The sequence below is a fragment of the Zootoca vivipara genome, chromosome 12 (assembly GCF_963506605.1).
Source record: "Zootoca vivipara chromosome 12, rZooViv1.1, whole genome shotgun sequence".
Taxonomy (NCBI): Eukaryota; Metazoa; Chordata; class Lepidosauria; order Squamata; family Lacertidae; genus Zootoca; species Zootoca vivipara.
Window position 1 is genome coordinate 39,070,457 of NC_083287.1, and position 25,854 is coordinate 39,096,310.

The 25,854-nt window shown below is 44.8% G+C and overlaps 1 protein-coding gene across 1 annotated transcript; it reads right to left on the reverse strand.

The window, feature by feature from the left end:
• Positions 1-281: 281 nt before the first annotated feature.
• LOC118092103 (patched domain-containing protein 3-like) lies at positions 282-8,310 on the reverse strand. The gene is made up of 4 exons (XM_035129843.2): positions 7,476-8,310; positions 6,303-6,424; positions 4,328-4,473; positions 282-2,438 (listed from the first exon to the last, which is right to left on the reverse strand). Exons 1-4 carry the CDS (start codon positions 8,241-8,243, stop codon positions 856-858), a joined length of 2,619 nt encoding a protein of 872 aa, XP_034985734.2. The 5' UTR covers positions 8,244-8,310; the 3' UTR covers positions 282-855.
• Positions 8,311-25,854: the final 17,544 nt, after the last annotated feature.

Genomic DNA, 25,854 nt, shown 5'->3' on the forward strand with positions numbered 1-25,854 from the left:
ATAATGAATACAGTACTGTACTGTAATATTGAAGTTTCACACCGCCCTGTCTTAACATGGAAATTCCCTTCTCACAAAGAAGAAGAGAATCCAGATTCAGTGCTCTTGGAAATTTCCTCCTGCCAAACTTCACATTGACTGTCCTGTGTCTTCTACTGGAGGAATTCTGGACCAGGGGAATCTCAGAATACAACTACCTCCAGTTGAAAAGGGATTACTTGATTTGCCTCTTAGCAGCATTCATACCACCACCATCACTGCAGACAGTGCTCTCTCCTTTCCATACTGCATCCCCTTATACAGTACATATGTTATATTGTTTAATTTCATTTCGCCGCTGCCATGACTTGGAACCTGAGGAACAGCTGGGACACTGACACAAAGGACAAGAAGCCAGGAGTTTCTGCTAAGATTAAAAGGCAATCGCCACAGCATGTTGTTACAGAATGAGTTCAAACAGTCACCTGAGCAATCTTTATCCCACATTAATTTATTTTGGGTATACCATACTATCAGCAAATGACTGAAATATGCTTTGCCAAATAAACATGTATTGTTTGGGAGTCTTGTAACAAACCATAACACCTTTCAAGTGAAAATTTTATGCCAGGTGGTGTATTTACATAACATAAATAGGAAGATTAGATGGCTATGGAACATAAGGAACAACTGAACATTTTCCTTCAATTTAACAAGCTATTTACAGGCAATATAGATTGATTATGGTTTTTCTTTCCATGTTCACAATCACTACCGGTAGTACCATTTTTCATTCTAAAACCTCAGTTTCCCCATAACATTTCCTTCTAGAATACAGGGTTCCTCAGTCTTGTTTCCATATGAACAATGTTTTCCTTAAGCATTGGGTGAATTTTCAATGCCCTTGCTATCGTTTTGGTCCTCTTTGTTTGGAACTCCACCACAAAACGCAAAGAATGTTAAAAATACAGGAAGAAAAACGAGACCGTGAAGAGACCCGAAAAAAATAACTAGAAACATTATCTTAAAAAAGGTTCTAAAGATGTAGGTGGATGACATGGGCAGCACAAGGATGCCCACAATGGTGGAAACAGCTGCCTGTAGGATAGGGAAACCAAGGCGGTAGAGAGCATCCACTGCCTTGTCGTTCACTTTGGGTTTCTCACTGGAAACAAAGGCATAGGAAATATGAGCAGAGAAGTCTACTGAAAACCCTATGCAGATAACAAGGTTGATCATCGATATGGAGTCAAGATTCACATTCCAGAGGGCCATGAAACCAGTAACACCGACAAAAACAGATGCAATAGTAAATGTTACCCACAGAGAGCAAAGAGGATTGGGGATGAGCAGCAAGGAAATTACTAACATGGCACCAGCAGCGATCAAAACATTTTGAATGGTGTATTCCATTATTACAGCAAATTGATCAAAATATATGAAAGCTGGATGATAAACAATTAGTGGCACCTCACAGTCCTCAGCAAGTTCTCTCATTTCGTTTAAAAGATTTTTCTCATGTACTGCAGTAGTAACATTGACAGTTTGTATGAAAAACCGTGATGCAAGTATTTCAGTAGCACTAATATTAACATCCCACTCATAATCTGGATTTGCTTGGAAAAGAGTCTTTAAGTTAGTCATAAATGACGTATGGTCATCTAAATTTAAAGATGCCCCTTTTGCAACCATTTCATAAGTTCTCAGCCATGACTCTGATAATCTCTTATCCACATAGGAGGACTTTTCAAACAACTGCATGCAGTTCTCAAGATCTGCACGGACAGATGAATTCCAATATGGTATGCTTTCCGTAACAGCAACCATGAGCCTTGGGCCATACTCAGTAAAATATTTTTCTTCTGAGTCATAATACGCAACGACATAAGAACGATCTACAGCTAGGTTTCGAACATTTATACCTTCTTTAAGTTGACTGCACCCATAAACACTACTAACCAGGTATGTCAGATACAGGACTACCACAGCCAACTTGGTCCTGGTGTGCATCAGGAAGGGGGCATAGTGATTTCTAAAGAAGCCATACATGGGATGTTCAGTCTCTGTTCCAGTGGACTCATCGAAAGCCCCTCCTATACAGCACCTGTTATACATAGGGCTCTTCGATTCCTGAGGCTTATCCATCACTTTCTTGAATGTGAGCCAATGTTTGTTGCTCTCTTCCCTTCGCCCATTAAGAGCAAGAACTGCCCCAAGGAAAGTCAGGTTGTAGATGTAGCAGAACACAAAGGCTGTGCCTGTATACACACAAAATGACTGAATAGACACAAGGGAACTTTCAACTCCAATGTAGAAGGCTAAAACATCGGTAAGAGTTGTGATGGTAACGGAGACGGCTGCCCTTGCATAGGTGTCAGCCATCCGTTCTGGGACTCCCTTCTTCACTTCAGTCTGCTGCCAACAGGACACCAGGATGAACATGTCATCAACACCAACCCCTGAAGAACAGAAAAATATGTAACATACCAGTTCCAAACATGCCATAGGAGAAGATCATGGATATTTACTAGGGAAACACACCTAGTCGTTTATTGACAGTGGTACCTTGGTTCTCGAATACCTTGCGACTCAAATGTTTTGGCTCCCAAATGCCACAAACCTGGAAGTGAGTTTGGAACTTGAACGTCCGACACGGCTTCAGATTGGCTGCAGGAAGCTCCTGCAGCCAATCGGAAGCTGCGCCTTGGTTTTTGAACGTCCATTTGAGAACCAAGGTACGGCTGTATTTACAAATCGGAAACCTACTTTTCTTTATAAAATGATATTTGAGTGCTTTACAAAGAATGTTCAGGAATTTATAACAGCATGGGTAGAAAAGCATTGCCTTGCATAAACACTGCACACAAAGCAAGCTTTCCTTGTTCCATACAAGTTTTCATTTTGGCCACATTCCCCTCATGTAGGAGGAGCAATCAAGGCCAAATCTGCCCTTTGCTAATAAATGTTTTGAAGGAGTGTGATGAAAAATGTGTGCATATGCCCATTGACAGCATCATAGAATTATAGTGTTGGAAGAGATCGGAAGAGTCATCTGGCCCCGCCCCCTGCCACACATGTGATATAAAACTTTTCTACTTACTTATGCCATTTCAAATAAAAAACAAAAATAAGAATTAGCATTAAATTCTCCAAGTGGAATGTATAAATTGCTGCTCGAGTGGCACACGAAAGATGAACAAACAAAGAATGTTATGATTTTGTGGGCAAAGGATGTGGGTCATAATATTATGATTGAGGATTGGGAGAAATTGTGGAATGTGAATATAAAGTTTACTGCGTGTAGTTTATTACAAGAAAATTTAATGAAGATGATGTATAGATGGTATCTTACACCAGTAAAATTAGCAAAGATATACCACAGTCATGATAATAAATGTTGGAGATGTAAGAAAGAAGTAGGATCCTTTTACCATATGTGGTGGATGTGTCCACTAGTAAGTGATTTCTGGAACAAGATTTATAATGAACTCAAGAAAGTGTTGAAAAACACATTTGTTAAAAAACCAGAAGCATTTCTAGTGGGCATTGTAGGGAAAGAGATTTCAAAGAAAAATGTGCCTTTCTTTATGTATGCTACAACCCCAGCGAGACTTTTGATTGCTAAGAACTGGAAATTACAAACAGTACCAACGATCGATGACTGGCAGATGAAGATGATGGAGTTTATGGAACTGGCTGAGATGACCAGAAGAATCCGCAACCAGGGAGAAGAAGCGATGGAAGAAGAATGGAAAGATTTTAAATTATATCTTAAAAAACATGCTAAAGTAATATATTAGAATAGAAATTAAGTTGTAAATGAACTGTGGAAATTTATAATATGTGAGATGATAGTTAAAAAATAAGATATATAAGGTGATTAGAATGATATAAAATTTGTTAATTATAAATTTATTAAAGGACCACAGGGAGGGAAACCCGCGGGGGTCCCTATAGACAATGTGAAGGGATTAAGGAATAAGCAATTTGATTTTGTGTTTTTATTCTTCTTTGTAGTGTTATTAATGTTGTGTTCTATTTTTCTTTATGTACTTTTTTCTTTTTCTATTCTGGAAAACCTTAATAAAAATATTATAAAACAAACAAACAAACATGCAGGTGTTGGTTTGATGGGTTAAAATCAAAATGTATAGGAGTGGCACATCCTATTAAAATTGAAAGTTAAGAATTTTATACACGTCCTCAATCAATAAAACAAATTGCAACACCCTGGAAAAAAAATTCTCCAAGTGATCAGTTTTATATGGGATTACTGCCCAATACTTACTTTAGGCACACCCATCAAAAGCCCAATGGATAAGAAGGCATAAGGAATGTATACACTTACCAAGTATAAGAAAGGGTGAATTTGCAGCTGTGATAACAAATGGCATTCCACAAAACAGCAGTAATCCAAAGCTGCTGATGACAGATAAGCCTGCTGACATCACCCCAAAAATTCCAATCCAAATTTTTGTCCGTACACAATCCATCCTGTAAAGCAGATAATAATATGTTTGGGTTCAGAGTTCTGTGGTAATGTGCCAATTTGCAGCTTCCTTGAACAAAATGACAGTGCCACACAGCAGTTGCGAGAAATACTCTAGGGTTTAATAATGATGGAGTTCACAGGTGGCGAATACTTGCATTTTTTAAAAAACATATCTTTATGATTTGTAAAGGAAACCTTTGTATGGGTTAACACTTTATTATCTCTTTGGAACTATGGTGTACCTTTGTCCTTTGGTTTTTACGGGCTGTGACGTTTCATAGTTTACATTTTTAATTCTTTGTTTTGTTTTTGTTATGCCTGTACTTTTTTTTATTATTCTTTATTAAATTTATATGCCGCCCTTCAACCCAATGATCACAGGGCGGTTGACAATATAAGAACACAAAAATACATACTAAATCAAGAAAATGTTATGTGGGGGGGGGGGGGAGAGAAGGGATACAGTGCTACCTCTGGTTACGGACGCTTCAAGTTACGTTTTTTTTCAGCTTACGAACATTTTTAACCTGGAAGTGAGTATTCTGAGCTCTTGGAGGCTTCACCACTGCCCAGTCAAGCCCCAACATCCGAGGGACCTACAGAAGCTCTGTGGTTGGCCTCCAGCCACGGGGGCTCTCCGAGGCCTCCACAAATGTCTGGAGCCAGGTCCTGACATCCTCAGGATGCCCAGCAGGTCGCATCCCAGTCCCAAAGTTAGGTAAGGAACACTTACGGTACCTAATGAAGAGCAGTGAAGCTGTTAAGAAAACAAAGATGACCCTGGGCCGAAAAGCCCTTTACCAACCCTTGCCCCACCCCCAGCTGTAGCAAGATGGGTGGCATCTAGCCAGGAAAGCTAGATTCTGCAAGGGATTTTGGGATTTGTTTATGTGAGTCTGCCCTGTGCCTTTGCTTTGCTCATTCATTTGGGGGACTTCTGGGGTACTCTGCCTTCTGCCATTGTTTTGGGGATCATGTGGAGCCCAGTTCAGCTACTGGTTGATTGTGTGACTGCAGAAATGGATAAGAGCCCCCCATCCAAACAATGACTATCATCAGTGCATGCAAGGAAAACAAATGTTAATATTTTTCACCTACAATACTGTCTTATTTATTTTATGGTACAGTACATTGATTATTGCCTTCATTTTATGGATCAAAAGTCTTGTTAGACAGTAAAATTCGTGTTAAATTGCTGTTTTAGGGGGTACTTTTCGTCTGGAACGGATGAACCCACTTTTCCATTACTTTCAATGGGAAAGTGCACTTCAGGTTAAGAACGGACTTCTGGAACTAATTAAGTACAGTACTTAACCTGAGGTACCACTGTAAATAGAAACAGTAAGTTTTAGAAACTGAAACTGACAAGAGTGAATAAGCCACTCTAGCTATTGAGAACATTGCCTCTTCCATCTACTAGTGGGCTTCACTCTACATCAGGCATCCCCAAACTGCGGCCCTCCAGATGTTTTGGCCTCAACTCCTATGAACCCTCGCTAACAGGACCAGTGGTCGGGGAAGGTGGGAATTGTAGTCCAAAACATCTGGAGGGCCGAAGTTTGAGGATGCCTGCTCTACATAGTAGGCCTACCTTTGGGCCAGATCTTTGACTCCATTTTGCTGCAGTGTTTTTCATGAGACTTTCACTTCATTTGCTGAGTGACACTTTCCCAATTAGCTTTCAATATTGGGATTTCTTTAAGCAGATCTACCCATCTAGAATACTTCATGTAGCTACTGGTAGTGAATATGCAGATCTACCCATGATGGGGGGGCAGGGGGGGACAGGGATTTCCCCTCCCTCTCCAAAGAATTAAGGCGGGGAGATTACCTTGCACATGATACAATGGAAAAGAATATTGTTAAAAAATATGTGACAGAAACCAATGGGATCACTTTCTTGGTAATTTTTCCAAATTCTTTCTGTCTGGATTCTGAAGAAAAATAGGTCACCTGCCGAGTGAGGAAAGAAAGAATAAGACAAACTATTGCATCTCTTAGAATGTATAACTTAATATTCTGAAGGGTATCAAGGCTAGCTAAGAAAAATCATTAAATGGTTATATTGTCATTTCCTTCACTGCATTATGTTAAAAAACCACACCTAGCAAACAACAGTTAGTTGGAAGCTCCAAAAAGTGGCAACTTCATTCCATGGAAATGCTTTTTTTGCACAATAATTAAAAAAACTCTCTGCCCAGTTCTTTCAAGCCTGTTTAATTTCAGCAACCCTACACGTGTCCACCGAGAAGTACATCAATTTTATTTCCATGTTTAGCTGACATAGGATTGCAGCCTAAAAAAAGCATTCCTTTTCCATATCGGTTTAATATACTGTAATCTAAAAGAATGAGGGTGGGCTGATTTAAAGCTCTGCCTTTGTCCCCCCAGAATTCTGGGGAGGGAGGGAGAGAAGGCTTCCAATGGTTGCTCATCTTGCACTGCTCCTCTTCAGAGCAGCAAGCCATTCTTCTATAAATGATATTTGTATCTTAAAAAATGTGTATTTTTGAGGTTAGAGAATAAATAGGTCATGGCACCTACATACACCTTAATCATAAAGCTGGACTCTGATCTCAGGCCTGGAGAGCCCTCTGATGTCTATTACCTGGGCCCCACAATATTTTATTCAATTTGGCACCCTTGGCTGTATGCATATAAATTCGTTATTATATTGTTATGCAAGGGGAGGATTGCATCCTGCAGGTGCTAGCTAGCCCCATCCGCAGCACCCTAACATATAAGCCACAGTCAGCGCAGCTCTGAGCTCCCTCCGCATCCCTTTTCCGTCCCTGCTTTTAGATGGCAAGGCTGGGGCAGGGCCTGTCCTCCTGCTTCTATTGCCCTGGGAGCCTTTCGGGCGAGGAAAGCCAACACAGGATTGAGAACCTCGACGGCTTTTTATCAAAACGAAGGACGAAACTGCCGAGCCCAAGGCAGCGCCGTTGCAAAGCGGTCTGCCCAGAGCTGCGCGCCTTCCGAGACGTGCATGTGCGGCGCTTACCCGGGTGAAATGGAGGTTCATAGTGCCCAGCACGACGGGGATGCGCTTCAGAAAGGTCTCAATCCAGACCTTGCTGTCCTCTCGCTGCAAAGCTCCGTCCTCCTGAAAGAAGTACACGAGGCGCATCGCCCTGGCTGCCAGGACGGGGCGCGCAGTGCCATTTCCCGGGCCCAGCACGACGTCGCCCAGGAAGTAGCCCAAGAACACGTGGCTCTGGTAGAGCGGGAAGGTGAGCGAGGGCAGCAGCGTCTCTATCGCGGCCGCGTCGCCCTCGACGGCGGTGATCAGCGGGTTGGGGCTCAGGCAAGTGTTGTTCCAGCGCGCGCAGAGGTCCTCGAAGGTTTGCTTTTGCTCTCCGGCTGCCATCGCCCGCACCGCCGAGTCCAGCTCCAGCAGCTCCGTGAAGGCCGCCTTGGTGAGCACCGAGTCGCTCCCTCCGGAGGTGGAGGCTACGGCGATGAAGGTGGCGAAGGAGCCCTCGGTGCTCAGCCTCTGCGGGGAGAAGCGCCGGGCGTCGTCCGTCGGGAAGTACTTCTGGATAAAGCAACGCTCCGCCTTGGCTGGGCCCCCGACGGGCGTGTACTCGCCCTCGATGTCGTTGGCCTCGCGGCTTTTCAGCATCATGAAGCCCATGCCCAGTCCGACGGTGAGCGCCATGGGCGCGAGCAGGAAGGGCCACGGGTGCGCGCCCACGTAGGCGCCGAAGCTGCGGAGCGCGCGAGACAGGGGCCGCTCCACGCAGTCCGTGTGGCAGCTGCAGGGCGCCATAGTCGAGGCAGCCGCGACGTCCGGGCCGCTGGGCGGCTGCTCTGCGTGGGGCGGCCGCTCTTCCCTTCGCGCTCTCGGAGGGTGGGGGCTCCGTCCGTTGCCGAGCGGCGTTACTTCGCCAGGTGCGGTTGCGTTCCAGTTCCACCCGCCCACCGCCGTGGCCTCCTCCCGCTCGGGCTCCCAAGGCCCTGCAGACTTGGACGGCGGGGCGGGGAGGGCAGTGGGGGTGGACGCCATATTAGGGGAAAGCAGGGCTGGCCCTCTTCGGCCCCTGCTTGGTCTCGCGTTATATCTATCTAGCAATGTCCACTTTTTTGTGCAACAAATCTTTTGCGTTGTTGGTAATGAGAAAGATACTTGCTGATGCAACAGCAGGAACTGAATGTTTCCATTAGAGTCGACTTATGAGTTAAGCTCTATAAACTTTGGATGTAAAATGCTGAGGTATTAAATATGTGATTTAATAAAGATTTTCTCTTAGCAAGTGTATTGGTGACAATCACAACACAGTAGGAATAGTGAGTTACACCTTTGGGCCTGACATCCCACTTTTGGGACGGGTGCATTCAAAAGTTGTTAAGCTTCTTTTAGGGAGGTCGCCTACAAACCTGCCCTCTGCCTTTCGCCACCCTGTAACCCTGTGCTGCCCTTTGACTCCATGCTGCCCAGCGTGGACCGCACACACACATACCCCCCACCAGCAACAGCTTAGACACTTGACACACAGGATGAGAGGCCAGAAGTTTCTGCTAAGATTAAAATGCAAATACTGCAGCATGTTGTTACAGAATGGTTTCAAACAGTCATCTATAAATAGGAAGATTAGTAGAAAGGGCAAATGGAACATATTCCTTTGGGTTGACAAGCTGTATCTAATTTCAAGGCCCTCAGAGGAGAGATGGATTGGCTTTAGCTGCATGTAGCTTTGGTGTGCCTTCCCATATTGACAATAGGTAAAGGTAAAGGGACCCCTGACCATTAGGTCCAGTCGTAACCGACTCTGGGGTCACGGCGCTCATCTCGCATTATTGGCCGAGGGAGCCGGCGTACAACTTCCAGGTCATGTGGCCAGCATGACAAAGCCGCTTCTGGCGAACCAGAGCAGCACACAGAAACGCTGTTTACCTTCCCGCTATAGCGGTACCCAGGGCCGGCGGTACCATTAAGGCGAGCTAGGCAGTCGCCTAGAGCGCCAACATGGAGGGGGCGCTGGCCAGCCTGCCCCCCGCCACTCACCCGTCCGCCCGCTGTACCCAGAAAGGAGAGCGAGGGCTCCGACAGCGCCTTCCCTCACCGCCGGGGCTGCAGGCAGGCAGGAGACCACCTGCCGTGGCGCCCGGAAGCTCTGGGCTGCAACAGGTGCTCGCGGGGCCACGGTGGGAGGGCGAGTGGGGGATGAGGGGCGCGGCGCTGGAGCAGCCACCCTGGGGAGGGTCATGCCTTCCACGTCTCCGTCCTGAGCTGGCTGCCTTGGCGGCCGGCTCCTCCTCCGCCTCCTTGAATGCGCACCCAGAGTATGGCGTCGGCCACCACGCTGGGGAGGAAGGTGCGCCCTGAGCAGGAGGCGCGCCGCTGGAGGCCCGCTGGGCACATCTGCGACACCGCGCGGAGGAAGACAGCGTCCCGCCGCGCCCGAGAGGACATTCCCTGGCGCGCGCCTCCGGCCCGGCTCCCTTGGGGGCGACGGGGCTGAGGGAGCGCCCTTCCCCGCCAGGGTCTTCAGGAGCTGTGCGCCGGCTTGGCTGCTCGCCTGCAATGTGTGGCCTGGCACGCATGGCGTCGGCGTCGGCTCCGCAGCCTCCCGCCCCGGCAGCTGCGCATCTTGGCTTCCGCCAGTAGCAGACGCCTCTTCCCTTAGCCGCGGCGACCGGGATGGCGGGGAGCAGCCATCTATTCTACTCTACAGTACCTGAGATTCCTGCTTTGCAGGGGCTTGGGCTAGATGACTCTCGAGGTGTCTTGCAACTCTACAATTCTATGAGGGTCGGTGCCTTGTCTAGGGGCTGCAAGGTAGGCCAAGTGGCATACACAGCTCTTTCCTCCAGCAGAGAGAGGCAGCTGGGGCATAGGAAGAACAACCAGGGGTTCTCTTGCCCCCACCCATTACCCCCTTTTCTTCAGCTTCTTGTATCATCTCCCCTGTGGAGAATTTTAGACTCTGGACAGGGACTTGGGCAAAGCTCATGGATGACACTGTGAAAAGATGTCAACAGCACGCGGTCGGATTAGGCCACTCAGGCCTTGTTTTCAGCATCAAGGCTCAGCTCCAAAATGGGTGAGAAGGAACAACACTTGGTGAGAAAAGGTGGGACTTCCCAGCACCCGCTACAACCTTTGGAGGCCACCTGCTTCTTAGCTATCTCCTTTACCTAGTCAGTGCTTTCAGGCGTTTTGAAGCACTGCACAGTGCACCAACCCACAGGCCCAGCTCAAGTCTGCGATAAACAAAACAGTGGACAGCCATACGTACCGATATCCAGGGGTTTGCCTAGGGACTGGGCTGGTTGGTTTTCACCAAGGGTGCAAGGCTGGGCTGGGGGCAAAAATTGCACCTCTCCGCTCTGGCTTGCAGTGGCTAGGAACCCACCTGCCTGTCATGCACTCCCCAGGCTGCTCCTCCACTGCTCTGGGCGGCCAATATCACCTTGCCAAGGGCACAGGGAGCCTAGGCATGTCTCTGTCCACATCGGCCCATCCATATGCACCATTTGCATGTGAGCAATGCAGGCACTTGGACCCCCAGTTGCTTTTGCAAATGGCTCCGTGGAAGCCACACCCTTCAACACATACGCCCTGCTTCCTGGTCCCAGATACAGATGCTGTGTAATGGGTCGGAGTCATTATCGCCAGTATCCTAGAGCCATCCAATCAGCTTTTTAGCTGCTGCAAAGAAGTCTTCTCACCCTTTGTGCTGATTGGAGCCAGTCAGTCCATCAGTCACAGAGGATCGGCTCCTAGGGTCACACTGCAGATAGCACATGATACATCTGTGTTTGAAATATGATTGGCGGGGGTGGGGAGCACCAGAAGGTGATCTTGCCTACGGCGCAAAAAAACCTAGCACCGGCCCTGGCGGCACCTATTTATCTACTTGCACTTTGATGTGCTTTTGAACTGCTAGGTTGGCAGGAGCTGGGACTGAGCAACGGGAGCTCATCCCGTCGTGGGGATTCGAACCGCCGATCTTCTGATCGGCAAGCCCTAGGCTTTGTGGTTTAACCCACAGCGCCCCCCCCCGCGTCCCATATATTGACAATAGGGAGTTCCATAATGTTGCCTTCTAAAAGCCAAGTTCCTCAATCATGTTTGCATATAAATAGTTTTTTTCCTTAAACATGGAGTGAATTTTCAGTGCCCTTGCTATTGTTTCGGTTCTGTCTGTCTGAAAATCCCACCACAAAACCCAAAAGAATGTTAAAAATACAGGAATAAAAATGAGACCACGAAGAGACCCGAAAAAAAATAACTAGAAACATTATCTTCAAAACGGTTCTAAAGATATGGATGACATTTACAGCACAAGGATGCCCACAATGGTGGAACAGCTGCCTGTAGGATAGGGAAACCAAGGCAGTAGAGAGCACCCACTGTCTTGTCACTCACTTTGGGTTTCTCACTGGAAACAAGGGTATTGGAAATATGAGCAGAGAAGTCTACTGAAAACCCTATGCTAATAATAATAATAATAATAATAATAATAATAATAATAATAATGGTGTCTAGAGGTGGTTGGAGGATTAACAGATTGAGATTGAATGCTGACAAGACAGAAGTACTGTTTTTGGGCGACGGGACAGGCAGGTGTGGGGGCCTCCCTGGTCCTGAATGGGATAACTGCCCCTGAAGGACCAGATGTGCAGCCTGGGAGTCATTTTGGACTCACAGTTGTCCATGGAGGCGCAGGTTAATTCTGTGTCCAGGGCAGCTGTCTACCAGCTCCATCTGGTACGCAGGCTGAAACCCTACCTGCTCACAGACTGTCTAGCCAGAGTGGTGCATGCTCTGGTTATCTCCCACTTGGACTACTGCAATGCACCCTACGTGGGGCTACCCTTGACAGATAAAAAGATTATCATGGATCAACAAGGTTGATCATGGATATGGAGTCAAGATTCTCATCCCAAAGGGACATGGAACCAGTAACACTGAAAATAGCACATGCAATAGCAAATGTTACTCACAGAAAGCAAAGAGGATTGGGGATGAGCAGCAAGGAAATAAGTAACATGGTTCCAGTAGCAATTCTGATCCTCCCATTTATGTGGCTGTGGAAGTAGTTGCACAGTTAAATCTGCTCAGTTTTTTAGTTCCTCGTCGTCATAAATCTGAACATTTAGTTCACCTTAAGCGAATAGTTGCTCTCTTGTTATGAATGAATTTGGCAATGAACTAAGAGTTGTATTTTTCATTCACTAAAATGATTGTATTGTCAGTGTGCAATCGATTGAAGAAAGACTAGTTTCACAAGGGAAGATGGTGTACCAACACTGCTTCAGTCTCTATTCAAATAGCAGGTAGTGACACAAACTAGCATGCTGTGCTCTCTTCTGACCTCTTTATCTAATGCTTTGATTGTAGCCCAGAGCAATTATTAGGAATAACCTTGTAACATGAAAAATAGACATATTTCAAGACAGGGAGATTTGACGCTCCTTGGAGAAGGACATTGTATGTGCTTAAAGCTATCTTGTGTATGTATTTAAAGGGGGGGGGTTGTTTTGAAATGTGTCTGGCTTTGGGGTGCAAGTCATATATAAGGTTTCTTCTTAAGAAATGCCTCATCTGCTGGCTCATGCCTTACAGCTGGGATGGGGGACCTGTGCCCCCCCCCACCAATGTTGGTGGACTCAGATTCTCATCAGCCCCTGCCAGCATGGCCAGTGGTTAGCAATGTGTGGTGGCAGGAGCTGTATTAAACCCACTCTCTCAGATATGTAAAATTAAATTGGCCACACGATGGCACCAAATACTCAGCTGTAAAAAACCTGATAGTCATTCAGGGTAGTCCGGATGGTTGACCACCCTTAAAAGATTAGTTTGTTGACTTATTTAGTTTTTAAGTTTTGTTCTCACACCTTGATGAGAAAACGTTCCCTTTAAACTTTTCTAGGCACCTTCATATTTCTGATGGTACATGTGCTGATATTCCTAGAAACTCACCTGCCGAGAAATTTAAAACGCTTACCTTCTAGCTTCAAAGATTGCTCCAGTCTGACAAATTCTAGTTTCTTGTACCCATGGCTTATTTCATGTGAAATCATTCACACAAGATAGTTCTATCTATCTATCTATCTATCTATCTATCTATCTATCTATCTATCTATATCTATCTATCTATCTATCTATCTATCTATCTATCTATCATCTATCTATATACTGTGTGTGTGTGTGTGTGTATCTATATCTATATATATATCACTTGAGCAGAGAGAAAACTGAGTACAGTGGTACCTCACAAGACGAATGCCCTACAAGACAGATTTTTCGCAAGACGAATTCGTCTCGCGATCTGATGGTGACTCGCAAGACGAATTCGTTTTGCAAAAAAAATCGTCTTGCGAGTCGCGGTTTCCCATAGGAATGCATTGAAATTCAATTAATGCGTTTCTATGGGCAAAAAAAGAAATTCCAATGCATTTCTATGAGAAACCGCGATTCGCAAGGCGAATTTTTCGCAAAATGAATTGACTCGCGAAACAAATTAAATTCTTCTTGCGAGGCACCACTGTAGTCCCTAACCCTAACCAGACTTACTAAGGAGCAAGCTACCATGAGCAAATTTATTCATTTATTTACCAGAGGTATATCTGCTCTTTGTCCCAAAGGCGTCCAAGGCAGCAGCATTAGAACTGTGCAGGAAGTTAGATTTGATTGCTATTTTGGCAAAGATGGGGCTTTAGAAATGATCCACTTTGAATAGTAAGCACTTTTACTGCAGCTACTATATTATTATACCATCAGCTTCATGAAGTGTAAGATCTCTAGGATCTGAAATATACGTCTGCATGGATGATTGGCTGCAAGTACCTGGCATCTGTGCAGAGCATCCTTCAGGCAACACTATGTGTTCGTTATGGTAAATACCATTAGAACATTTGTGGATCAATAGCAAACATGCAGGTTTGAGGCAACAGTCCTAAGCATAAAAAGCATAAACAGCAAAGATAGCTGACTCAAAAGTCTACACATAGGTAATGCCTTTATTAGGATCAATTTTTAAAAACGACAAAAATGTGGCAAGTTTTCAAGTTCTCAGGCAAGATGTTAACACGAAGCAAGGTGTGGTGAGAAGCACCCTGAGCATAAATGAATCACCAATTACGTACACATGAATGTCATGCTACTGTTTGTTCTGTTTGCTGCCACAATGTTTTCTGAATGCTGGCGGTATATTTTGGCCAACAAAGAAGTAAGTGAGACACCGCAGGTCTTTCTTCTAAGTAATCATGCTTAGGATTTGACTTCATGTGCAACATTTCAGATTTGTGATCCCTCTCTGGGATTTTACCATGAGAGAAGCAGAAAAGATAGGTAGATAAGTAATTTTTTTCAGAGTGACTTTGGAAATAAAAATGGCTTAACCAGACATTTCCAAAATTCCTGACACGGTTCCAAAGGTCGGAAGGTATATTGCGTTCAATAGTTTTCCAGAAGAGAATCCATAATATGCCGCTGGAAAAAAAGTTACTGCTGAAAGCATGTTGGGCATTTGAGCAAGGAATTATTAGACTGTCGGGTGATTGTTAAATTATCAGACTGGCGAAGGTTACCATTGAAAGGGTCACTGGGAATGATTGATTGCACCACTTAGCTATACCTTGGTGGAATAGATGGCTAATATTTTATTTTATAATAATTCTTTTTTATTTCTAATTATTAATTGGCAGAAGTCCCGAAACAATAAAGAACACGACTAAATAATGTATGCGCTGCACAGAAAAAACAAAGCAAGCTAATATGCACATTCTATTACAAAACTATGCTTTGGTTTTAAATCATTATTAGCCACTTTAAAGAAAAGAGGAATGCTTCCCCCCCCCCCCGAGATCGCAGCCACAGTGCACAGTGCACAGTGCTTTGTGCACAGTGCTTTGTTTACGTAAAACGTTGCACCATACGTTGTTCTCCCCGATAACATCTCTTCAATATTTCTTTAGAGTTTAGACATGAAACTATTTTCATGTCTCTAGGAGAGATGTATTTTCTTCTTGGAACTCTGATTAGAGTTAATGGACATTTGCTTGTGTGTAAGAATGTGGTTGGCAGGGTCCGCCTTGCTTGTTTAAAGTTTAGGCTAAGGATTCAAGTCAAAGAAGAATACTTACAGAAAACACTCAGAATGAGTGGGAAAGAAGCCAAACATCTTAAATCTTTGAATTTAGGTCCAACTTAATCATAGGAACACAGTGGCTCAGTTTGCATATCAGGGTTAAACCATATTTAATGGTTTACCGTGAACATAGAGATTACTTCTGCTTTTCTCCTTCCACAGCACGTACGAGTAGCTTAGCACTACATCTGAACCGGGGATCGTGGTTTCACTTAAACAAACCAGGAACGTTAAGCCAAATCTGTGTTTCAAATAGTGGTCTGTTTTGAGAGAAGCAAGCTATGGTCCATGTTTCACACAAAACACTAAGCCAGGCATCGTGCTCTGTTGCTTTTGCTTGCTCTGTTTCATTTATTCAGTGTTTTATCCTTCCATTTCTCCCTTTTGGGGCATAGGATGACTTTACTTAATAAAACACTAAAACAACCATCCAACACAAATGAAACATTGTTACAGTTACAGAATAACAATAAAAATGCAATAGAACAGGAGCTGTAGGGCCACAAAAGATAGAGGAGGAAGTGGGAGCCATCTGTGCATTCACAGCAGCCCATTAACTATGGTTGGCTGTGTTGTGTGAACCCAGCTGAGATGTGGAGATGACAAATGTACAGGGAAATATTTCCCAACCTGGTGCCCTCCAAGCGCTTTAGACTACAACAACTCCCATTTTCCATACCTGTTGCCCATGCTTGCTGGGGCTGAAGGGAGTTGTAGTCTAAAACAGGCATCCCCAAACTGCGGGCCCTCCAGATGTTTTGGCCTACAACTCCCATGATCCCTAGCTAACAGGACCAGTGGTCGGGGAAGATGGGAATTGTGGTCTAAAACATCTGGAGGGCCAAAGTTTGGGGGTGCCTGGTCTAAAACATCTGGAGAGCAAGGCTCACCACATAAGGAAAGGGGAGAGAGGTGTGGTGAGGAGAGGAGAGAATATTTAAATTACTTTCCACTACCACTATTTTAAATAATAATTAGTCTTCTTTCACGGCATCCACCAAAAGCACTCATCATGCAAGGACTCCAATCTGGATTGGGGCTCTGGTGCTAATCTAAGGGAGTTTGGCCCTTTGTCTCCTACTGTGGTCCTGATCAGTCCTCTGTGACTGCTATCTGCATTTCAAGAAAAGTTTCCATTGCCATGAACGGGAGCTTTTCTTAAAATGCAGATAGCATAAGTCAGAGACTGGAACATCAGGGGTGCAAAGGGTTAAAGCAGGGGTCGGCAAGGTTTACCTTGCCTGGGCTGGTTCACTCCAGTGGAGAGCCCTCCGTGGGCTGGATTGCGTGCACGCCCACAATTTTCTGCCTTTGCGCAGATGCGGTTTTTGGCGCTGCGAAAGTGAGTCCCCGCGCCACACTGGTTTAGCGCGGCGCACGGGGACTTGCCAAGCAGGAGGCTCGGTTCGGGGGCGGCTCGGGGGGGCGGTTAAACAACCCCCGTGGGCTGCTTGGGGCCCATGGGCCTTAGGTTGCCGACCTCTGGGTTAAAGCTCCCTACGCCTGCAACCAGAATCCTTATCTGGCTCTCCATGTAGAATCCTAGAGTTGGAAGGGGCTCCTGAGGATCATCTAGTCCAACCCCCTGCAATGCAGGAATATGCAGCTGTTCCTTATGAGTATCGAACCTGCCACCTTGGCATTATCAGCACCACCCTCTAGCTAACTGAGCTATCGCCTGATGTTTCCTTTTAAAAAGCCATGTGTGCAGTTTCTAGTTGCATGAATGGTGTCTTGTTTAGTTCAGCAAGCACATTGTAAAGCGAAAGGGACTAATTTTCATAGAAAATGAACCAAGTCTCACTTTGCTGCTGGTTAACTCCCTAGACCCCTGTTGATGCAACACACAATGTTTTTGTAGTCAAAACAAAATAAAAAAATTTCATTCCAGCAACACCTTAAAGACCAACTAAGTTTTTTATTTTGGTATGAGCTTTCGTGTGCATGCACACTTCTTCAGATACACTGAAATAGTTTGAGTAGTTTTCAAATGTCTGCATCCTCCCCAACCCCACCCATGCCCCAGTAGATAATTGGAAACTATGCACTGGTCCCTTAATCATAATATTAATTTAATTGTACAAAGGTTGTACAATGACAATAAATGTATATTATTATTATTATTATTATATTCAAATGAGTGAATGTTACTTTTTTTTATAGCAAAACTGAATCTTCCTACAGATGCCGATTTATTTGTCAAAGAGTTATTTATTAATGGTCACTGGAGATGATGAATTACCTATCACTCTCAATGCATGGACTCCGATGAGAGTTACTGCACAATCTAAAAGGCATTTTCCCAGCCATTTTTTCTTGTTGACGCGAATAGGCTTGCGACTGTTCCACTAAACCCCTGACTACATAAGGAAGAGAGTCCTCATGAGCTAACTCAGTAATTTGTGTTGATTTTGAGAATTGTAGTGTATGAACCAGGACATCACCGACACCCTTTTCAAGATTGTGTGAACACTTTTTAGCAGCCTCTGCCCACGTGTTAGGACAAGCTACAGGGTAAGCCCAGGTGTGTGAAGCCAGCATTTCCAGCAGTCTTTTCGCAGCATCCAGCACCTCTTGAGCCAGCCCTTAGGACAGCAGTGAGTAACTTCCAGCCTGGGGGCCTAAGCATGGGTCCAGTTAGGCCAGCGATGACATTTTTCTGAAGTAACACCCAGGTGTGCAGCAAGAAGTGCTATTCTTCTAGAAAAAGAGGTGCCAATTCTTATTTCAAATGATTCCAGTGCTGGGTGATGTGGGCTGTCTTAAGACTTGGCAAAGAGAGGTGCCAGAACTGAGATCCAGTGAGTTCTGGCTGAAAAAAAAGCCCTGCATTTAGCTCTTATATTTGTGTGTTTACATTTGTGTGGTACCTCGATTTTCTGACATCTCCATTGACTAACGTTTCGGAACTCGAACGCTGGTTTTCGAACACGCCTCAGAAGTCGAACAGGAAACGCGGCTTCTGTTTTGAGTTTCTGGTTTTTGAACATTTTGGAACTCGAACGGTCTTCCCGAACGGTACCACTGTATGTGCCTTCATAAATGGAAGGGTTTACAAACACACACACACACAGAGAGAGGGAGAGAGAGGGAGAGGGAGTGTTACGTTGTATCTTCCCTGCCCATCCACTTAGTAGCACAGTAATTAAATCCAAGTAGTTGAGCAACACAGGAAAAACAGTTGGCAGCCATTGTGTATCTGTAGGTGTAATGCTGAACTCAGCTGAACCATAATCTCTTTTCCACCATTCTATATGTGAATGTGCTTAAACACATTCAGTGTCCATTGTTTCCTGCTCCCCCTCTCCATACCACGTGACAAGAGACCTTTAAAAGCCATATTATTAGGTGACATCATTTCTTTTATATTTTATCTGTTGGACAGCAGTGTGGTGTTTTGAAGAGTATAGCAGCTGTCTCAGTGGTATATACAACGTGTTTCACAACAAAGATGCAGTGTTTGTCCTTAAGAGCAGAGCAATGTGTTTTTCATGTAACTACAATCTGATAGGAACTAGAGGCTTCCTGAAAAGGGAATAATATGAAGCACATTTTTAATAGCTACCCTGCAATGCAAAAATTATAGTGAGGCAGCATGTGGACAGGAGCTAGCCAAAGAATATTGAAATCCTTCAAAATATGGTATGGATGATCCAGCACATAAATCCTTCAAGTTTTAGAATATGCATACTTGCATATAGACATGATTCTAGACAAAAGGATGCACGGAAAATTGTGGGCATGTTCACCTTTTGCACTGAAATCTAAGACAAGGAAATTTGCCTCTGCCGAAAGAGCGCAAACAGTTCTGGGCACGGAGCTGAAAGGGCACTGCAACAATGACAAACAATGGATGGTGCAAAGTGGGGGCGGGCATAGAATTTTTGGCTTCGCACAGGGCACTGCTGAAATTTTGAAGCCCAAGGTCTGACACTACTAGCAGCCACCACTATTTTTTTTACCTGCGACAACTCTAATTGCATGCTGTAGTATCACTCCAGGACAGTGCTTCCCAACCTTTTTTTGGCCAGCCCCAACTAAGCAGCTCTAAAATCCTGATCTCTCTCTCTTCCCCCCCCCCCCCGGACATATAATTCATATTATTCAAAAAGTGAACTCCTATTCACGCGGAGGAAGCCTAAAAGGCCATTTGCTGTTAGTAACTCATTCTCGAATTGCCCCCCCCCCCCCAAATCAAATTGCCCTCCTATGGGGCGTGTCCCCCACGTTGGGAACCATGGCTCTAGGACCATTCTAGGGGGAAGAAAATGGCAGGAGCTGCCCAGCGACTGCTGTTAGCAGCACTGCTGCTGGCAAAGGGGTGGCGCAAGCAACAAAAAGACAAAAAACACTGCATGGTACCAGTAAGCAACACCCTAAACTTTAATTTTGCTTTGTGCCTCCTGTTTTTGTTTAACAATATTGAACTAGTCCTTCCATTTCTGCCACCTGCAAACGGAGAAGTGAAATCAGGTAGTAGGGAAGGTAAAGGTGGGGTTTTACCACAAACGTAGTCAAGTTTGGCCCTGAGAATCCCTGGCCTGAATAATATATATCAGTCTTTCCCAACCTGGCACTCTTCAAATGTTGAACTATAACTCCCGTCATCCCTGACTGTTGGTCACGTTGGCAGGGAACCCTTGGGATTTGTAGTCCAAAATATCTGGAGGGATAGCTCAGCCTGAGACTCTTGATCTCAGGGTCGTGGGCACCAGGTTGGGAAAGGCTGGTGTATGTCTTTATGTATTTTTTTTTCTATGCAAGAGAAGCCGGCAGGTGGCAGTAAAGAACTATTAGGAACATAGGTTTGCTCCTGGGTTTTGTCAGAGTGACAGTAAACTTTGTGTTTACTACAAAAAGTTTTTTTCCTCCTGTACAGTTCTTTGCATAATCTCTCTGCAGCTATCATTTTTCCAGTGGAAACACGTATGGTGCATCTCCTCCCTGCAAACAATCACATTGACAATTACCTTAATGGAAAATCGGATGGCTACTCATGGCCTTTGTCTGGGTTGAATCCACAGTGGAAGCCATCCAGGAAAATCTATTGGCCACAATTACGGCACTGACGAGTAGCGTTATTAGATTTAACTCTCTCTAGAGAGACCTAAATCTAGACCCAATTCAACAAAAGGCTTTATCTGTGTTACTCTTGCAAAATAATAATAAGAAAAAGCTTGACAGAGAAGCCTGAGGCACCAGTAAACCACACCATGAGCCCCAGGAAATATCTGCATCCCTGGTATGAAAGGTGGGACTAACAGTGCAGGGAGTTTACCGAAGGGATAGGAGATGTAAGCAAAACCTCATTAGATGAAAAAATTCATTCCACCTCTTCTCAGTAGACAAAGGTTTCAAATGGCAAGTCTCCTAACAGGTGCACAAAATATCAACGGTGGAGACAGAGAAGTTCAGCCGTGACTTATTTTCACTGGGACAAAGAGAAGGTTATTAAATACTAAACATAAAATAGTTCTGTTTCGAGACTGTCAAGACACGTATTTCTGCATCTGGAACATATTGAATGCCAGCCCTTAAGCATATATGAGAAAATGGAGCGATAGAAATGCATGCTCACACTCAACCCGCTTGAAGAAAAGCAATAAAGGAAGAACTGAAGAAATAATAAATCAACTCCTTCCTCACCCCTTGGAATAAACTGTTCCTCAAGTGATCAGTTTCCCCCAAATAGGCTTCTGTTCTTACAGATAAATAGGCTCTACTGTACTTACGGTGCCACTGCCCAGGTCCGTGGACACCAATGCAAAGACCTGTCCCTTAAGCCCCTTTGTTGTATTTGGAAAATCCTTTTCCAAAATATTTCTAGTTTCCCCCTCCTCTCCATATAAAGCAGTACTGCTGTCTTATGGCTAAAGGCCTCTCAGGGCTAAATTAGATGACAGTGGTACCTCGGTTCCCGAATGCCTCTGTTGTCGTACATTTCGGTTCTCGAACACCGAAAACCTGGAAGTAAATCCTTCCATTTTCAAATATTTATCAGAACCTGAATGTGCAACGCAGCTAGTGAGGTAAGGTGAGAATATTCTCCGCTAGAAAATTCTCTGGAGAATATACTCCGCAAACTGTAAATTCTGTGTCATCTGCTTTAAATGTACACACCTCGTTAATCAAGAATATTCTTGATAATCTCCAAAAATTATTCTCGAGAATTTAACATCACTAGACGCGGCTTCCACTGAGTGCAAGAAGCTCTTGCAACCAATGGGAAGCCATGCCTCGGTTTTCGAACATTTCTGAAGCCGATTGGGCTTCTGGAACGGTTTATGTTCGAGAACCAAGGTACCGCTGTATTATGACTTTATAAGTGCAAGTAGTCTTAAAAAGCTGCATCAGGCACCTCAGTGGCAAGAACCAATCTCTGGCTGACTCCTTTCTGGTCCAAGAGTGTCCGTACAAAGTCCCTACTTATCTGGATGGCTTCTAGGAGGGGCACGGAAGCCTTTCCCTTCTGAGGGCCGCATTCCCTTCTGGGCAACCTTCAGGGGGCCACATGACAGTAGTGGGTTGGGGCCAGGAGCAAAGGTGGATAGAGCAAGAAATGTAAATTGTGTCCTTGCACCATAGGCAATTTCTACACACATGCGCAGAACCTTCTCTCGGACCTCTCAACTGTCCCCAGAAAACTGGGACATTCCATTTTTTTCATGCAAGAGTACAATGATGATTTGGGGTGGTATGATCTCACCCCCCCAAAAAGTGCTTTTGGGGGAGCAGTGGTCTTGCATGGGTCACATGACTAGCACAGGTGTGCGGCCCTGGAATATGGCTCCCCAGTTTTCCACCTTGGCTGAGCAATTTGTGACCATTAATGTTAAAAATTTGGCCATGGAAAATTTCTGTGGTGTCCCCCTTCCCTTGATGCCCTAAGCATGTGCTTATTCTGCTTAATGGTTAATCCAGCCCTGGAAAAAGCAGGGTCGTCTTAAATTCTTGTGTTCCTACTAAGGGCATTACTTAACCTTTCAGCTGTATGTGCGGTTTCAGTAAGGCCCAAAGGTCATCTGTTAGATGCATTCAAGGTTAAAACATTAGGAAAGAACCTGACCCCCACCCCAGTAATACCTAGAGCAATACTGTATTGTCAAATATTTAATATTAACATTTAATATTAACCAAACAGGTCATAATTATGATAGTAACTCTCTCTCTCTCTCTCTCTCTCTCTCTCTCTCTCTCTCTCTCTCTCTCTCTCTCTCTCACACACACACACACACACACACACACACACACACACACAGAGAGAGAGAGAGAGAGAGAGAGAGAGAGAGCCTATGCAAAGCATTTTGCAAATAGCAGTATAAAAAGACATAAGAGCATAAAAGAAGATTAAAGCATTTTAAAAGGAAGATACAAGTACTGTAACTAAAACCGAATGAGTTAAATTATTTTCAGCTGGCAGCATTCGTCTCCGTAAGCTTCCCCCAATATTGTGCTTATACTGTAGCAAAGCTATTAACACAGGACAAGCAGCCACTGTTATTTTAAGCAAGGAAGCCTACACTTTTGGCATGCATACTAATGCTTTTGACCAATTTCAATGTTCATAACAATAATTATTCAAGAACCATTGAGATGGCTGGAGATACTGGGCACCATGTCACTCCAAGAAAATCTGTGTGTGTGACTGCATCCCCAATAATTCTCCTAAATGGCGCTTTTCCTTCTTAAAATGGTCCCTTCCACAGCATCTCATAGATAGGTCTGGAGACTCAATAATGGAGAAACTGGAAGAGTGTGTACAGTGGTACCTCTACTTACGAATTTAATGCGTTCCGAACGCACATTTGTAAGTCGAAAAAATTTGTAAGTCAAATCCCATAGGAATGCATTGAGAGAGAAAAATCGTAAGTAGAAGCAACCCTATCTAAAAATTCGTAAGTAGAAAAAATCCTATCTAAACAGCATCCAAGATGGCGGACGGAGCTCCATTCGTAAGTAGAAACATTTGTAAGTAGAGTTATTCGTAAGTAGAGGTACCACTGTACTGCAATGATAAGTTACGTGTGTTTGAGATGCTCTGGTGAATATGGCTTGCATCAGTTGGCAGGGAATGCCCTCCTCAGTGACAAGTCAATCAGACAGCAAAAGCACTATCTAGGAATCTATATATCAGCCAGCGGCACCAGATTGGCTCTCTGGCATCAGGCTGTGCTCCCAGTGCCCCAGCTGGAAGCATATTGTTTAGAGTTGCTTTTTGGGGGGGGGGAGGCTGCATGCCCTGGACCCAGCAATTGTTAAAATATGAGCGACCCTAGCTTCCTGTGGAGGCGATTGCCTGGGTGATGGGCCATTAAGGGAAACGAAAGGAAAGGGGCTTTGTGTGTGATGACAAGAAGATGAAGCCTGAGCTTAGAGTTGATGGTTTGTGGTGAAATGACACAAATAAAGCAGCTAGCTAGAGAGAGAACCATGCCTGTTTTCTGCTGGAATCCAAGGTATGGGAGAAGCAAGATCCGTTTGGGGGTGTCAATGCTGTGAACCCCTCTATTGTAGGCCCAGGTTGTAAAGGTACCCCTGACCATTAGGTCCAGTCGCGGACGACTCTGGGGTTGCGGCGCTCATCTCGCTTTATTGGCCGAGGGAGCCAGCATTTGTCCGCAGACAGCTTCCGGGTCATGTGGCCAGCATGACTAAGCCGCTTCTGGCAAACCAGAGCAGCTCATAGAAACGCCGTTAACCTTCCCGCTGGAGTGGTACCTAGTTATCTACTTGTGCTTGACGTGCTTTCGAACTGCTAGGTTGGCAGGAGCTGGGACCGAGCAACAGGAGCTCAGGGTTTGAACCGCCAACCTTCTGATCGGCAAGCGCTCTAGGCTCCATGGTTTAGACCACCGCGCCACCCACAGCTGTGGCTCAGGTTGTAGTTATGTGTAATATACCATATTTACAGTTTCTGCTGTGCCTCAGGAGACGGAGGAAACACAAAGCCTCAGTAAGCGTCTGGAAGCCCTGGAATCTCTCACTGCTTGGAGACTGGGGTGGCATGCAACATTATGTACATTCCCCCCTCTGATCAGGGGGGAGGGAGAGAGCAGTCCCCAAGGCTTCCCGATTGAACCCCCTAGAAGCAACAACACCTATCATGTCCCCTAGGGGGACTTGAGTTTTGAATGAATACTTCCAGAGGTGTTTTTTTGGGGAGGTGTGTGTGCAAAATATTTGCCAATGTGGGGTCACAGGGTCACAGATGGCATAGTCTTTGTTGCTAGATCTGCAGGTTTTCAGCTCTTTTTTTGGTCTAGGTACAATAAAGACAGCCAAGAATTCTGCCCTAAATGGAGAACAGAAACTTCAAAATGTCTCAAAGTTGTGTAATAAAAGGAGCCATTATTGACACACACTCGTTTTACCTAATAACGATGGTGCGTTTCATTCCAGTCATTTAAAAGGCATCTTTATTTCTGCAGAGGAAAGGGAGGAAATCTTCTAAGATTCTGTAATGTAAACATGTGCTGACATTAATTATTGTAATATTTATCTGCAAAACAGATGGTAATGCTTTCCAAAAATGTGTGAGCAGCGATCAGAATGAATTTATGGAGGCATTACTGCTTCTACCGTGCTCTCATCTAGGTGTAACCTTGGTCTTTGGTCCATGCAAAGGGGCTGCCTTTTCAGTGAAGTTCTACCAGACAGATGGAAAACATTATTAACTACTGTTTTCCTTTCTTGTCAGAAATGTTTTGTCTAATCATCACATAATTACACATCCATATTGTAGTAAATCACGCTATATAAACATTTCAAACAGAGTGGAACTATTAAGGTGAAATGCAAAATATTCCAGACTTTAAAACAAAACAAATATGAAGTGAACCGTGCTGAGTAAGAAAACGCTAAAATCAAGGTCAGACAAAAATATAACTCCATGATTTTGGCATTTGGCTTTCACAGAGCTACATTCTGTTAACCCACAGACGTTAATATCCTGGGTGCTTTGATAGACCTCCCCCCCCCCCCGCTTCCTTTTGATATGCTTGGTAAAGAAACTTCTATTTCTAGTTGGTGTTCCCTTCAAAAAAGTGAATGAGTGGCTTGGATTGGGTCCATCTTCCACATGGTTGCCCTTTTCTTGAATATGAACAGCCTCTAGCAATTCTCTCTCTCTCTCTCTCTCTCTCTCTCTCTCTCTCTCCCCCCCCCCTCAGCTTCAGCTGGTCACCTATCATGGGCAGAGCCAAGTTTTTTGTTGGGGAGGGGCAGGGCTTTGTTAGGGGGGCCAGAACTGATGTGATTGGTCAGTTAGTTAAGTACAGTGGT